At 36.9% G+C, this 13573-nt stretch overlaps 1 protein-coding gene across 1 annotated transcript; it reads right to left on the minus strand.

Moving 5' to 3' along the window:
* Positions 1-673: 673 nt before the first annotated feature.
* Positions 674-12014, minus strand: LOC114364044 (solute carrier family 22 member 3-like). Its single transcript, XM_028320025.1, has 7 exons — positions 11517-12014; positions 6036-6147; positions 5126-5226; positions 2743-2894; positions 1823-2431; positions 1387-1568; positions 674-946 (listed from the first exon to the last, which is right to left on the minus strand). Exons 1-7 carry the CDS (start codon positions 11666-11668, stop codon positions 701-703), a joined length of 1554 nt encoding a protein of 517 aa, XP_028175826.1. The 5' UTR covers positions 11669-12014; the 3' UTR covers positions 674-700.
* Positions 12015-13573: the final 1559 nt, after the last annotated feature.

Below are 13573 nucleotides of genomic sequence, written 5' to 3' on the forward strand. Positions count from 1 at the left end.
AATTTCGAAAATCTTTGAATGCAGTTCTCTTTCTTTTCAAAAATAAAGGAATGTTTTCTTTCAGTAAAATTTTCTATCTACAGTATTAAGAGTACTTTAACTTCAGGTGGCATTACAAAATTCAACCCTGTATAAACTACTGAGATCGTTCTGGCCTACTTCCAAAGGTTGCTGTGCCCTAACTGGGTCCACATTGTTCTGCTTGAATTGTAAGACCTAAATGCTAATATGGTGAAGTAAAAAAGTATTGAGTAATATTATTTAATCTTAATAGACACTAAGCCCTGACTGCGACCCTGCACGACTGATTGTTGCTCGCAAATAATGTTGCGGGGAAATGCCGCGTTCGCCGCTCCACCGTGAATTGTAATAATCGACTGGATACGTGTTTGTGGGTTTAGATGACTGAACTTCCTATAGCACTGAATAGTTCAAAGCTATTTTAGTTTATGGCTGCTACAGTAGGTTAGGTACGTATAATTGTCACTTCATCTACGAGTATGTTTTGTTTAACGCACGACATTAATGAATATCAACAATAGCGAATTATAAAATTATTGCTCCCTTAATTAAACCTTACGGAACGACATTAAAAAATAAGGAATAGTATATTCTACAGGGCAGATTTTTAAGGTGAATAATCATCAAACAAATAAATATAATTTATTTAAATGTAAATAAAACTATACTAAATCAAAAATCACAATCTAGACACTTTTCCCTCTCTATTCACAACCAAATTCGGCCCTGTGTCTTCTTTACTGAACGCGTGGTTCACTTCTCCCTCCATGGCTCGTTCCTTATCAGTCTTGCCTAAGGCTTCAGCTTGCTTGACCGTGTTGGGCAGATCGTTGTCGCCGGTGTCTGGGACTAAGAAGGTTAGCAGGCCTGCTAGCAGAGATGATCCACCAAAGATGACGGGCGGTAGTCCTGTCCAGTAATGCATCTGGAAAAAAATTTTTTGTGGAATTTAATGGGAAATTCTTGGCAGTGTGGTTCCGGCAGAGTGTCTCTCTCCTCTTCACGTGGATGTCGTTTATTGCGATAAAAGGACTTCTTAGGCTTTCTCAACCCATTTGCTTCTGGTAAATTTGAGAGAGTGGTCTTCCTGCAGTAAAGATTGAATGCCCCAATGTTGATGACTATGAGACTGAGGTTAAGTAGTAACGGTCTGTAATTGGGACTATTAGGAGTCTTACCGCTTGAGGTAAGTACTGCTAGCAGTACTAAAGCAATTAGCTAAAGTTACGACTATTTGCCTATTTGTATATCAAGTCTCGCTGTAAAAAAATCAATTGCCTACATTTGATGCGCCCTGTGCCAGAGGCCTATTTATCGGGCATGCAATTTTTGTCAAGTATCTCCTTTAAGTATTATTATGCTTACCAGCAACGGTGTTTGAGGTGCCAGCATAGACCCAATCCTGCCCATAGACGAGCAGAGAGCGTGCATGGAGTTCCTGGTATAAGTCGGGAACAGCTCGGAAGTGTACATGTAGGTGATGTTGAAGTAGAATGAGGACATCAGCTTGCCGGCCATGTAGAAGGTGATTGATAGCCAGAGGAGAGCTAGAAAAAAGAGAAAAAAAAAATAGTTAAATTATAAAACTTGATGTGGAAGATTTCAATCCTCGAAGATTTGTTGATATCTTTTATGTAACTTGGATATTATCGCTAATTTGTATTTAATCTCAATTACCTATATCTACTTTTATCCCTTTAAACTGACAAATAGGTGTATCAAAACTTCTTCAAATAATATTATTTCCACACATTTTTAATGCTAATAAAAGTAGAAAATATGTGTTATTTTTTCAACTCACAAGTTGGCACAAACGGCTGAGACACACACAGCACGGCTCCGATCATGAACGACGCGATCAGTGGCATCTTTCTCTTGAAGTGTTTCAGAACGTAGATTATCATCAGATTCCCTATGACGTCCACTCCCTGTACAATCATGTAGTTGATATACTTGTTCCCTTGCAACGATACCGAGTTGATCGTCATCCCGAAGTTGACAAACGTCGACGTAGTCCACCACACGATACATATTAGACACCTTTTGGTCAACGTTTTCGACGAAAAAGTGATCTTCAGTAGGTTCAAGAAACTTATGCCTTTCGTTTCTTCGCACGTTATTTTTTCTAACGTTGATTTTTCAAGTTTCATTTTGTTCATATTTGCTGCTTTCTGTAGTATGGCCACAGCTTCGTCCTTTTTGCCCTTTGTAAGGAGCCATCTGGGGCTCTCATCCATAAAGTATAGGTATAGAAAGAAGAATAAGGCTGGTGAGTAGATGACCCGGAGAAAGTTTCTCCAGTATGGCACGAGCCAGGCTGCGGCTGGTAGCAAGATTCCTCCAAGGGTGTATCCAAAGCAACAGAGTATGTAGAAAAGGGCGCGCTTCTTTGTTGGCACTATTTCTATCGCTGTAAAGCAATGGAAGTTACACATTAATACAAAGAACTAAAGAATTCTATTTAACAATGTAATTATTTTAATGTCGTTATCGCTGTAATGACAACAACTTTATTAGTTTCTAGATAGCCAATGGCACGTTCGTAACAAATTCAACTTCGTGATTTCTTTACTTCTCTCTAGGGCTGATACGGCATCAATCGACGTCATAAGTCAATGTGCTACTACAAGTTTGACACCCACCAAGGTTATTACAAATACTACGCTGGACAAAATGAACATAATCAACAACGTGTTCTTTGAAAGGGATTGTAGAACTTACTCAATATAAACATTGGGGAACAATTGTCCCCAATAGCAGCCTCCAGAAACTCCAACACGATGTAGATCCAGTACCAGGGGGTGAAGCTCTTCAGGATGCCAAACACGCCCCCTAGTATCCCCGTAATTACCAACGTCAGCTTTCTTCCAAGTCTGAAACATTATAATAATGTAATAAATACTAGCTGACTTGAATTTCGTATCGCCCTATTTGAAAATATTCTATAGCAAGAGTAATCGACGATTCTAATGGTGAAAGAATTTTTCAAATCGGTTCAGTAGTTTCGGAGCCTTATTCCATACAAACAAACAATAAAGTCTTTTCCTTGTAACATAACATTTGCGTAGGAAATAACTTGAAAGAAAAAATAACCTTAATTTACTCAGATCTGAAGCAATTTCAGACATTCATTTAACACTATGATACCAGAAAATACTGTTAAATTGTTCTTAAAGAAATTAGAAAATAATTTCAGGAAACGTACGTAATAAAAATTGGCATTCTTTTCAATAAACAATAATTACACACACACACACAAATGTCCATAGTGAATGTCACCTTCTAGATAATTTACTTAGTTGTATAAAAACACATCTTCCTTTGCATTTTATTTTAATATCATTGTTCATTGTGCATGTGCAATTGAGTGTATCTAATCTAACATCTTCGCCCAGATTGAGTCATCATTCAAACCTATTGAGAAATTTTAAATTAAATATTCACGTAGGAGTCAAATTAAATACCTTCTTTCGTAAGTCATTTGCATATAATTGAAGGTCGCTGTAATCATATTCACTATGCAGAAAGAATTGCACATACTTGGTTTCTTCCTACAGAAAAAAACGTTGGATAAATAGGATTTTGTTCCAACAACCTAATTAATTACAAATACTTAAGTTAAAAAAGTGCTTACTATAAGCAAAAAGATACAGAATAACATAATTATACAGATACATAATGAATATACTTTATAAGTACTTACGACAGCACATCAGGTTACCCATTTTTGTTGCAAATTCGCCCATAATACAACTGCACAAGAACCCACAGTGGTTACGTTGACGTGCCGTCGTCTGTACATAAATTACTATAAATTAAACCGTATACGAGTAGATAGATAGAATACACCCACAATGTGGACCGACGACCTGATAAAGGTAGCGGGAAGGCGCTGGATGCAGGCCGCTACCAACCGTGCGATGTGGAAGTCATTGGGGGAGGCCTATGTTCAGCAGTGGACGTCCTGTGGCTGAAATGATGATGATGATGATGATGATGAGTAGATAGATAGCGCTTAATTCAGTCAGTACCTGAAGTATGAGAGGTACTCTCATACAAACACCCGTTTTTGTATGAGAGTACCTCTCATACAAATCAAATACAAATCCCGTTTTTGAGACGTCAACTAAGATATAGATGAACCACGCTGAACTCTATTTAACAATGTAATGTAATGTAATGTTTCTTTGTCGGCCGTTTGGTGTAGTGGTTCGAAACGGACAACTATTCCGGAGGTAGCGGGTTCGATTCCCGCACAGTACAAACATTTGTGTGCATGAACATATTTGTTTGTATTGGACTGGGTGTTTTCTATGTATAATAAGTATGTATTTACAAAAAAAAAAAAAAGTATTTAAGTATGTTTATATCCGTTGTCTAGTACCCATAGTACAAGCTTTGCTTAGTTTGGGACTAGAAGCGCAGTGTAAAATGTCCAAGGATATTTATTTATTATTATTATTAACTGTCCCACCAAACTCAATGACAGGGGGGCGCTACCATCGTTCAACTATATGGTTTCTAACATGGCTAAAATCTGAACCAGCGATCTGGTATTGACGGTGGCGCCCCACTGTCAATGTCATCGACAGGACAGTCCAGTATTTTGGAACTATATGCTTCAGATTTGTATACTCTGTCACGATGTCAATGTCACCACTTCCGTACTGTTAATTATGAAAAATCCAAAACGTTAAAATAACGGTATCGTTGTGGCCAATGAGATGCTGTCATAGTGACATTGACAATACGTCAATGTTACACGAGAATCAAACGTCAGTATAGCCCTCTATTCTGACGTTTGATTCTCGTCGCGTCCCTACGCGCGGAGATGACTCCGCGCGCTTTTGTGCTAAGTGATGAATTGTATCTAAAATAAGGCAATATAATGTGAAAGATGAGTATCCAGTGTTTTATTTATGAGAATAGATCTACCGGCCTTTAATAGTACCTATCGCAGTTATGCACTTGACCATTACAATATTTGCTCCCTACTAAATTAGAACCCGCAACCAATATTAGAAAGAATTGGGGGAGGCTTATGTTCAACAGTAGACGTCCTATGACTGAGATGATGATGATGATGATAATGAACCAATATTACCTGTCTGATAGCGGTCCTACTACGAGGAGACCCACCATGTAGCCGAAGCTGTGGACTGTACCGACGAGCGTCCTTTTCCATTCTTGACAGGCTAGCTGGAACTAAAACAATACTTTTATGAAATTTTGTCATTCTTCTTCGTCACTATACTATTGACAGAGAGGTCGTGGTCGTTATACAGGGTGGAAACGATAAGTGATCTCACTCGATTATTTCTAAACTATACAATACAAGATATCGAAAAACTGGTTACTGATCCTGAAAGTGCTTCACAAGCTCTTTCAAACGGTATCAGTAATAGGTTACCGAAATTAACTGGATCTATCCGAAAATTCAATGTTTTCAGCCTAAGATATTATGATAACTGAGAGTTTTATATTTCAAAAGAGTTTTATTAAAGCCTGTGTAACTCACAGAATCTTCCTTGTAGTCTACCTGTCTAGTCACAAATTGTTTTGATGATTCAATTATAAATAGGCAGTACAATAATTACAGCATAGTACTTTTTTAAGTTCTCAGTTTCACAAAAATCTTTGTACGCCCTCATATTTTAACCCATATACTTTAACCTTAAAACCCACAGCATTCCAACCTACAGTGATATTGAGATGATGTGTTGAAGAAAAAAATAAGGTTGAATTGAACTAGTTATGGTTAATTAAAAGAAAAATATTACGCGAAATAAATTAGTTAGTATGCGCAACATGTCTTTAAAGTGCTAATCTGGCACCATTACCTGTCAATTTTCATGATGTTAACGCTCTATCCAAGCCATAATAAAAATTATAACTAAGGTACTTCAAAATCATTTTTGTTCGACTGTCTTGTGATGAAACACATTGAAAAAATCATTATTTTGATTGAGTCTAGTTTAATATGGACCTTTATTATTTAAAAAAGATGAACTTACTTCTGCAACAAAGGTGTTAGGGTTTTCATAGATCCATTCCGTACATCGAACGGTCGCGTTCTCAATGTTTTTCATGTAGCAGGCATTGTCACCGAAAGCTTCATCCGCACATCTGAAGTAAGAAAATATTAAAATTAGCAAACATGAAATATTCTTGTTTATTTAGACGAGGCGACGAGGCAGGTATTTGACCGCAATCGCACTTGGTGTTAATATGATTTTTACTTGGGGAAGTAATTTTTTGGGTAGGACTTTCCGGATCGATTTTTGGACGCTTAGTAATTTCTTAAAAACCACAATTTAATCATAATAATTGTTCCTTGTATCTAATGACAATATTTAATGTTTAACACCTTTAGTGGCACATAACTTTGACAAAATAATAGTGCGACATTTTAAAAAGTTTTCAAATGAATTGAGCAAAGGCATTTTGTCTCTCGTATACTTATTTACTGATGCAGTTTGTTGTTTTTTAATTAATATTTAAGATGACATCATAAAAACTTCAAGATTTAGAGCATATTACTCGATTCATTGTTGTAGAGTTTTAACGCGTGTCATACTGCATTACTACTTTTTTTTAATCCACAACGAGGAAGCTCTTGGCCTGTATCTCACTTGCAAGTTAAACATCCGTTTGTTGCTATAGACTTTGTTCCGCCTGTTTTAACGGACGTCTGCTACGCAAGGAGCGTTGTTAGGCCCCTTTATGATCTAGCAGTTAAAGATTTGAACTCTCGAGGCTTGAAGGTTTAAGTGGATGTAGGAGTAGGTAAATTGAAAAAAATATTTTGTGTTTTAGCTCCCAATGGCATGACATGCTTGTGCGAATCAACACGATAGTGATGAAGATACAAAAAAATGTACTTGGGACTTTGGTTGATGTGTTAAATCTGACATTAGAGTGACTGCCTATCAAATCACTGGGTCATTTAGAAGGGCAGGGAAGCGATCTGATAGCAATCCAACGCGAAAAGCTAGACGCGTATCGCGCCGGGAGGCGTCCGTTTTCTACCGGTCGTGAGTTCAATTCCCGCCTTAGGCAGTTCGATTTTTTCAAGTTGTTTCTAATTTTCAAACTATGATCAGGCTTGGATGATCGATACCGGCTGCCAATCCGTCCTGTATTTTAAAACAAGCGAATGTTTTATTGATTTAAGTGCTAATTTTTCAATCGTCGGATAACTTTTAACTGAAGAATAAGTTTGGCACATTGACAGTTTTAGTATGAGAAATATGTCAAAATGACAAGTTTATTCTTCAGATAAAAGTTATCCGACTATTGAAAAATCAGCCCTTAGATAAATATTTATTGGAACCTATTTGAAAACAAATGATTGATTGATTGACCAAACGTCGCATCCCTTTCGCTTGAACCAACCCAGGACTGCATTCTTTAAAACCAGTTGATAAAAAACATCTGATTGATAGATTAGAGAAAGTGGAAAGATCACCTTACGAGATATTTGCCCTTAGCTAACATTTATTGCATAATCATAACAATTTAAATACATTGCACGCATCATAATGGTGCACTTTGTTTGATATCTAAATACCTACAATTTTGATAATAATTTAAGAATGATCAAAGAATTGTTATCTCTATTATCATTTTATTTATGGGCACATATTAATATACAATCGCTGAGCGACATACAGTCACGTGCAAACATCTTAGTTTATACATGTATTTCTAAGTAATAAATGACTTCGAAAGTAATCTAAGACATTATGTAGATACCTACATATTAGGAATACATTATAATACGTTTTTTTATGGCATGACAAGGCAGGTATTTGACCGCAATCGCACCTGTTATAGGACTAAGATGCGCGATAAGCGGTTATCACGCCATTTTATCAATTTTCCATACATTTTACCGTCGATAAAATTTATCACGGCGCGCATCTTAGGCCTACTGGTGTTAAGTGAGATGCAGTCTAGGATGGTACATATCTGCCCTGTAAATACATATTCACTCTCGCCTTGAAAAGGATCGGATTATAGTGTTCAGGGAAGACGGCAGCAGGCAGCGAATTCCAGTCCCTGCCTGTCTTATTTCAAATCAGTTTTTTTAAAGTCCCGTTAACCTTATTAAAAGTTCATTAAACTAAGATTTATTATCTGATCAAGGATATCAAACTGGCCACCAATTGAGAACATGACAGTACAAAGTTAAGTAACATATTAAATTCTAAATATAGCGGGCCGGTTTTATGCAACCTGCATGCCTCGAGAAATATCTTTGGTACCGGAATATCAAGAAATCGGAGGAAATGGTTGCGCCCTAATCGTGTTTCACTTTTGACTGTTATTGCTATCTCTTTTAATGAGGTAGGGCCTTTTCCTATTTACCGGCGCCAGAGTCGGCGACATGGCGCCGATAGGGCATAAAGAAAAGCCATAATATTACAGTACAATTAGAGAAACGCCTGCAATAAATAATGTAAATAAACATTTCAAACACGGGACTATTCCCATCTCTCGTTTCCACCGCTACAACTCCTATGAAGCCAGGATCTACAGCTCACTCAAGTTTCTCCATGGTCAATGAACTCTTCTGTATAATTTTACATTGTGATATTTTAGGTGGTAATTTATGCCTAAGTACGACCTTGCATTTTTTAAAATTCTATGTTCAAATGACTCTACATTTTTCAATGTAAACTACCGCTCTTAACAGTCAATGTAAAAAGTTCAATCACTTCTCACACTTTTTAAAATGGTTTTAAACATCATTATATTAATAGCGATATAATTATGCATTTCCTCAATGTCACAGATTAATGACCTCACCTTAATAATAACGCGCTCTATTGTCGACTGTACCTTTGACATCACGTGACGCCCTATTCCGGTGAGGCGTGAATCACAGTTACTGTGTTAGAGTAGGCGCACACCGTTGATTTTTAGTTGGCCGATAGTTATGCCCGATTTTAATTTGTATGAAGAATCGGCCAAATCGAATCGGCGTAGTGTGCGCACTCCCATACATGCCCATACTGATCAACTGCTCGACTAAACTATCGGCCGACGAAAAATCAACGGTGTGCGCGTACTCTTAAGCTTCAACCACACCAACGCGTGCAGATCGCCATCGCCGGCGCGATCACGGCGCGTTCATAGGCCAATGACAGGTCGCGCGGACTGTCATGGGTCGCGCGACCTGACATTGGCCTATGATCGCGCCGCGCGATGGCGATCTGGCCAGAACAGACGGTGAAACGCAACTGAAATGAACTTTCTGATGATTCTGATGCGTGAAACTGAAACTGAAAGTTTCAAACTGGTCGCGTCATGTGTGGTCTCTCAACGGACGCTATGGCAGAAACTTAGATGCAACTCAAAAGTAACTAGCAGTTGCAGTTGCAGTTTCGTTGCAGTTGCGTTTCACCGTCTGTTCTGGGCCTTAGTGTGGTTGAAGCTTAAGGGCCCGTTTACACTATCATCGTGATGTTAATCTATGTTAGACGAAATGCCTTTAATTTTATCGTTATCGAATTCATATAGATTAAAAATATTATTTGGTTTAGAGGCATTAGAAGAAGATGTGGCAGATGTTTGCGGACAGATAAAAAACTAAAAGTATCTTGTTTAAGATAAAATTAATGCAGACTTGATTTATATTGTATACTTTAATATAGTTACGTATTAATTCATGTCTCAACTTCAATGTCAACCTGCTTTTATGATAGAGCAAATTTTTTATACCTATTTATGGAAGATCTTTTTTGAAATGACGTTATTTAATATCAATAGAATATTGTGTATAATAATAACACAGGTTATTTGCAGTTAACCAGTAATAGGTTATTTTTTGATGATTGATCGTTTATCAGTAACAGATGTTGACATAAATTCATAAATATCTGTATAAATAGAATTAGAATTTGTATTGAATTTGAAAATTATTCGTTTTGAATTCGTTTCGTTAAGGATGAGGACTGATAATTTTGATTTTGACAATTCTGCTGGTATTGACAACGCCTTTGCCGGCTAGTGAAGTGCTCTTAAGGTTCGGCCAAACCGACGCGAACAGGCCGCATGCACAATGGCGATTGCGAGTAGTAGAAATTAGTAGGATCGCCATCGCCATCGCCATCGTGCACGCGGGCTGCACGCGTAAAGGTTCGGCGAAACCAACGCGATCTCACGCGATCAGCAGGCGTGCAACGATAGCGATCAATGCATTTAAGTCTGATCGCCATCGCTGCACGCTGGCTGATCGCGTGACATCGCGTTGGTTTGGCCAAACCTTAAGTTTGATCGAGCCCTTACTCATCCGTACTCCGGTCCACATACGAATGCCGGTCGTCGGTGAAAGTAACATTTTATTAGCATAAGTACCAACACTATGGTATTGGTATCAAATAGTAATTAGAGAAACTACTTTGAAGTCGATGTAACATTTTGTTCGACAACCGTTGCCAATCTGTCATTTGCATAGTGATCGTATTATTTCTCTTTGCAAACTTAATCACCTTATTAATATTCATAATTTAAATAATATGATAATGCACGTAAGTATGTATTATTTATTTATTGCACCTGATTACATAGAATAGTTCTGGATGCATTTGATATGAACATTGCTACGTATTTATTTTTCATGCTAATTCATTCTTTGAATACTGTATTTCATATGTAACGCGTCCTGCTATGTAATATAAAATTAATTATAAAACCCCTAAAAGAAATGTTTCTATCGCGCTAAAGGTAAAAACTCCGATGATTGTGAAAAATGCTTTTCTTTTTCTCTCGAGGTTACCAAAAGACTCGAGACTCGAGATCCGAGAAACGCGGGTTCGAATCCCACCGCCGCTCGACTATTGTGGTGAGCCCACTCGTTACCCAAGCTTATTGAGCTTAACACGAGGGGCTAACGGGACTATTAGTAATTTGGGCAATCCTTTTTTTTAAAAAGCCTTTGTAAGAATCACATCAACTCTAACATTAGATTAAAATAAAAATGTCAAATTCTATAATATTAAGATTAAATATTAGTACAGTCAGTCTGCCTGGCCTAGTGGTTAGTGTACAATGTACATTGATCAACAACAGTTGCGAGTTTGAATCCCACTGGTGCCTTTTTTATGTGACAGGAGGCAAACGAGAAACTATGGGGACATAATATTTATCATAGTAGGAGTATTATGTCAGGTTTTTTTTTGAGATTTTGGGTTCAATCATATCTAGCACCAAATTTTGAATCGTATTAATAGTAAAAGCACTAACCACTAGGAATAATATGTGTAAAACAATAATATTCAGGCACAGTTTTGATCTTTGCTCGGAAATTAGGCATGCATGTTCAAAAAGATATGGCAATATAAAAATATATACGATAAGGAAAATTCTAAACAAGTTTATACTTAAGAAACAACTTTTTATTTTATGCATTTTGCTTTAACGTGTTGAGGAAAAAATAGCTAGATAGGTATAATGTTCTTATTTTTATTTCAAAGCATAAAGATACTTACTTGTAAGCGACTTCTTCAGCGGTGAATATGTAGTTGCTGCTATACACACTATTAGATGCAAACGCTAGAATCGTGAGAAATAAAAATATACAATGATACCGTCCAAATATACTAAATTTCTTTAAAACATCATCAAAATCCGTAGCTGTCATTTCCACTGTTTAAAATATTTTTCCGCAAAGTTATCACTGAAAGGCACTTCTCACCACGAGCACGGCCTAATTGGCATTATTTTTATAATTTTTTAATTAGTTTTAGTGTTAATTGTAATTTCGCAAAACGCATTCGTAGTGTTACTTGTCACAAATTCACAGAACTGACGAGATCGGTAACAGCTTCACAAGTGAACGGGTCGGGGCAGTCGGTCTGTCTGTTTGTTGATATTGATAAATGAAGGCGACAGCGCGCGCGCCGGTGTCGCATCCGCGTTACCTCAACAGTCTGTGACCTAGGGCAGGGATGGCAAACCTGCCTTTCCTTTTTATAATGCAAGCGTAAAACTGACAATTTATCTTGTTGATGGCTGTCAAATTGTCGGTTTATGTTGTCGACTTATTAAAGTGTACATACGCTGCAGCTCAAAAAGTGCAATGATTCCTAAATTATTTTATTGTTAGGTAGATTAACGTCTTTTACANCCTCAACCGTTTATATATTTTGATCGACAAAGTAATAAACAAAACTATGACTCATAATAATAAAATATGCATTCGTATGAAGCATTTTTCAACTTGATAATACATTAAACTCTAATTTAAACACACCACATAATGTTAAAAACCAATTAATGCTGCATGTCAAATGATACATTAGCAATATGTCACATAACGAATTATTGTTTTTAAAACAACCTCACTGTATAGTTAAAATAGAATATAGTTTTACCTACTAGTAATTAGTTAGCAATTTAAAGACTTGTCACAAAAAGGCCAGGGCCTCTGCAGGAATTTAATGTCCAACTAGAAATTTATTTTTCCACGAGCGATGTGTTGGCCACCCCTGCTAGGGCATGGGACTTGGAAGCTAAGATTGCATTTGTCGGCCAGGAAGCGTGACGTGCACATCTTGAGGAAGTTGGATAAAAGCACTACTTGTACTAGTTTATTCAAAGCAAGTAAGAAAAAATCACGGCTGCAATCTGGCATTTAAACTTGACATTGATCATTAATACAACAATCAACGCACTCAGTGAACAGTTTTTACAGAAATGCCGATTGAACTTTTTTGTGTTGGTTAATTTTCAAGGTTTTAAAATGAGTAGGAATAAAGTATTTGTAGGTAAACGGGACTGTTCCCACTTCTACAAGTTCTATGACTGCACTTCAAGCTCAACTTGAGAATATTGCACACTTTGGAATTTACGGTATTTGGTCAACAACGAATTCACATTCGTTCATGGACCTGTATTTCTACTATCTACTGTTCGGACGCAAATGCTCAATCAGTGAAGTAAGGTCAAGTAACAGGTAGGTTTTAAGATATAAATTAGTAGGTATATAAATATGTATTTCTTATTGCATTGCAATAGAGCAGTATAACCGTTTGAGACGAAATGTGCTTGAATACTTGTTCTTGCTTCTTTTTTACTTATTAAGAAAATAAAGATAATACCTAGTTTTATTTGTAGAGTTTTTAATCAAGCGCTTAGTATGCTAATCTATTAGATTTTAGCCGTACAAGCAACGATTCTGTGCGTTTTAGCGCTATTGTTGTGAATGAAGATGGTTCGAAAATAATTAACGTCGCTACAATGGCCTCACGTCATTCATAGAGTTCTCGATTCGCATCGGTGATCGCAGATTGTACCCTTGAATCGTCGATTGTATTGCTAAGTACATCATTATGTAACTGAAGATTAACTACAAATAATAATTGCCGTCGTACTACGAGACGAATCTTGATAGGTAATTGAAATTTATGAAAGAAATTGTATTGTTATTGTTTGTTCTCTGTAGCTGTGCCTTATATAAATAAATAAATAAAGTCTAAATGTAAGGTGCCTGATTCTCTCACTATACTTTTTGCTATATCGGTTCTACCTACTTTTGTTTTTATGG

This window comes from Ostrinia furnacalis, unplaced genomic scaffold (assembly GCF_004193835.3).
Source record: "Ostrinia furnacalis isolate ACB-3 unplaced genomic scaffold, ASM419383v2 OfSCF7341, whole genome shotgun sequence".
NCBI lineage: Eukaryota > Metazoa > Arthropoda > Insecta > Lepidoptera > Crambidae > Ostrinia > Ostrinia furnacalis.

Excerpts from the sequence above, each read along its gene's own strand:
- LOC114364044 (XM_028320025.1), bottom strand. The coding sequence starts at position 11,668 with ATGACAGCTACGGATTTTGATGATGTTTTAAAGAAATTTAGTATATTT. Across the intron at positions 5,227-6,035 it reads CTAACACCTTTGTTGCAGAA|TTCCAGCTAGCCTGTCAAGA; the intron begins GTAAGTTCATCT and ends GTATTGTTTTAG. Across the intron at positions 947-1,386 it reads CACCTCAAACACCGTTGCTG|ATGCATTACTGGACAGGACT; the intron begins GTAAGCATAATA and ends ATTTTTTTCCAG.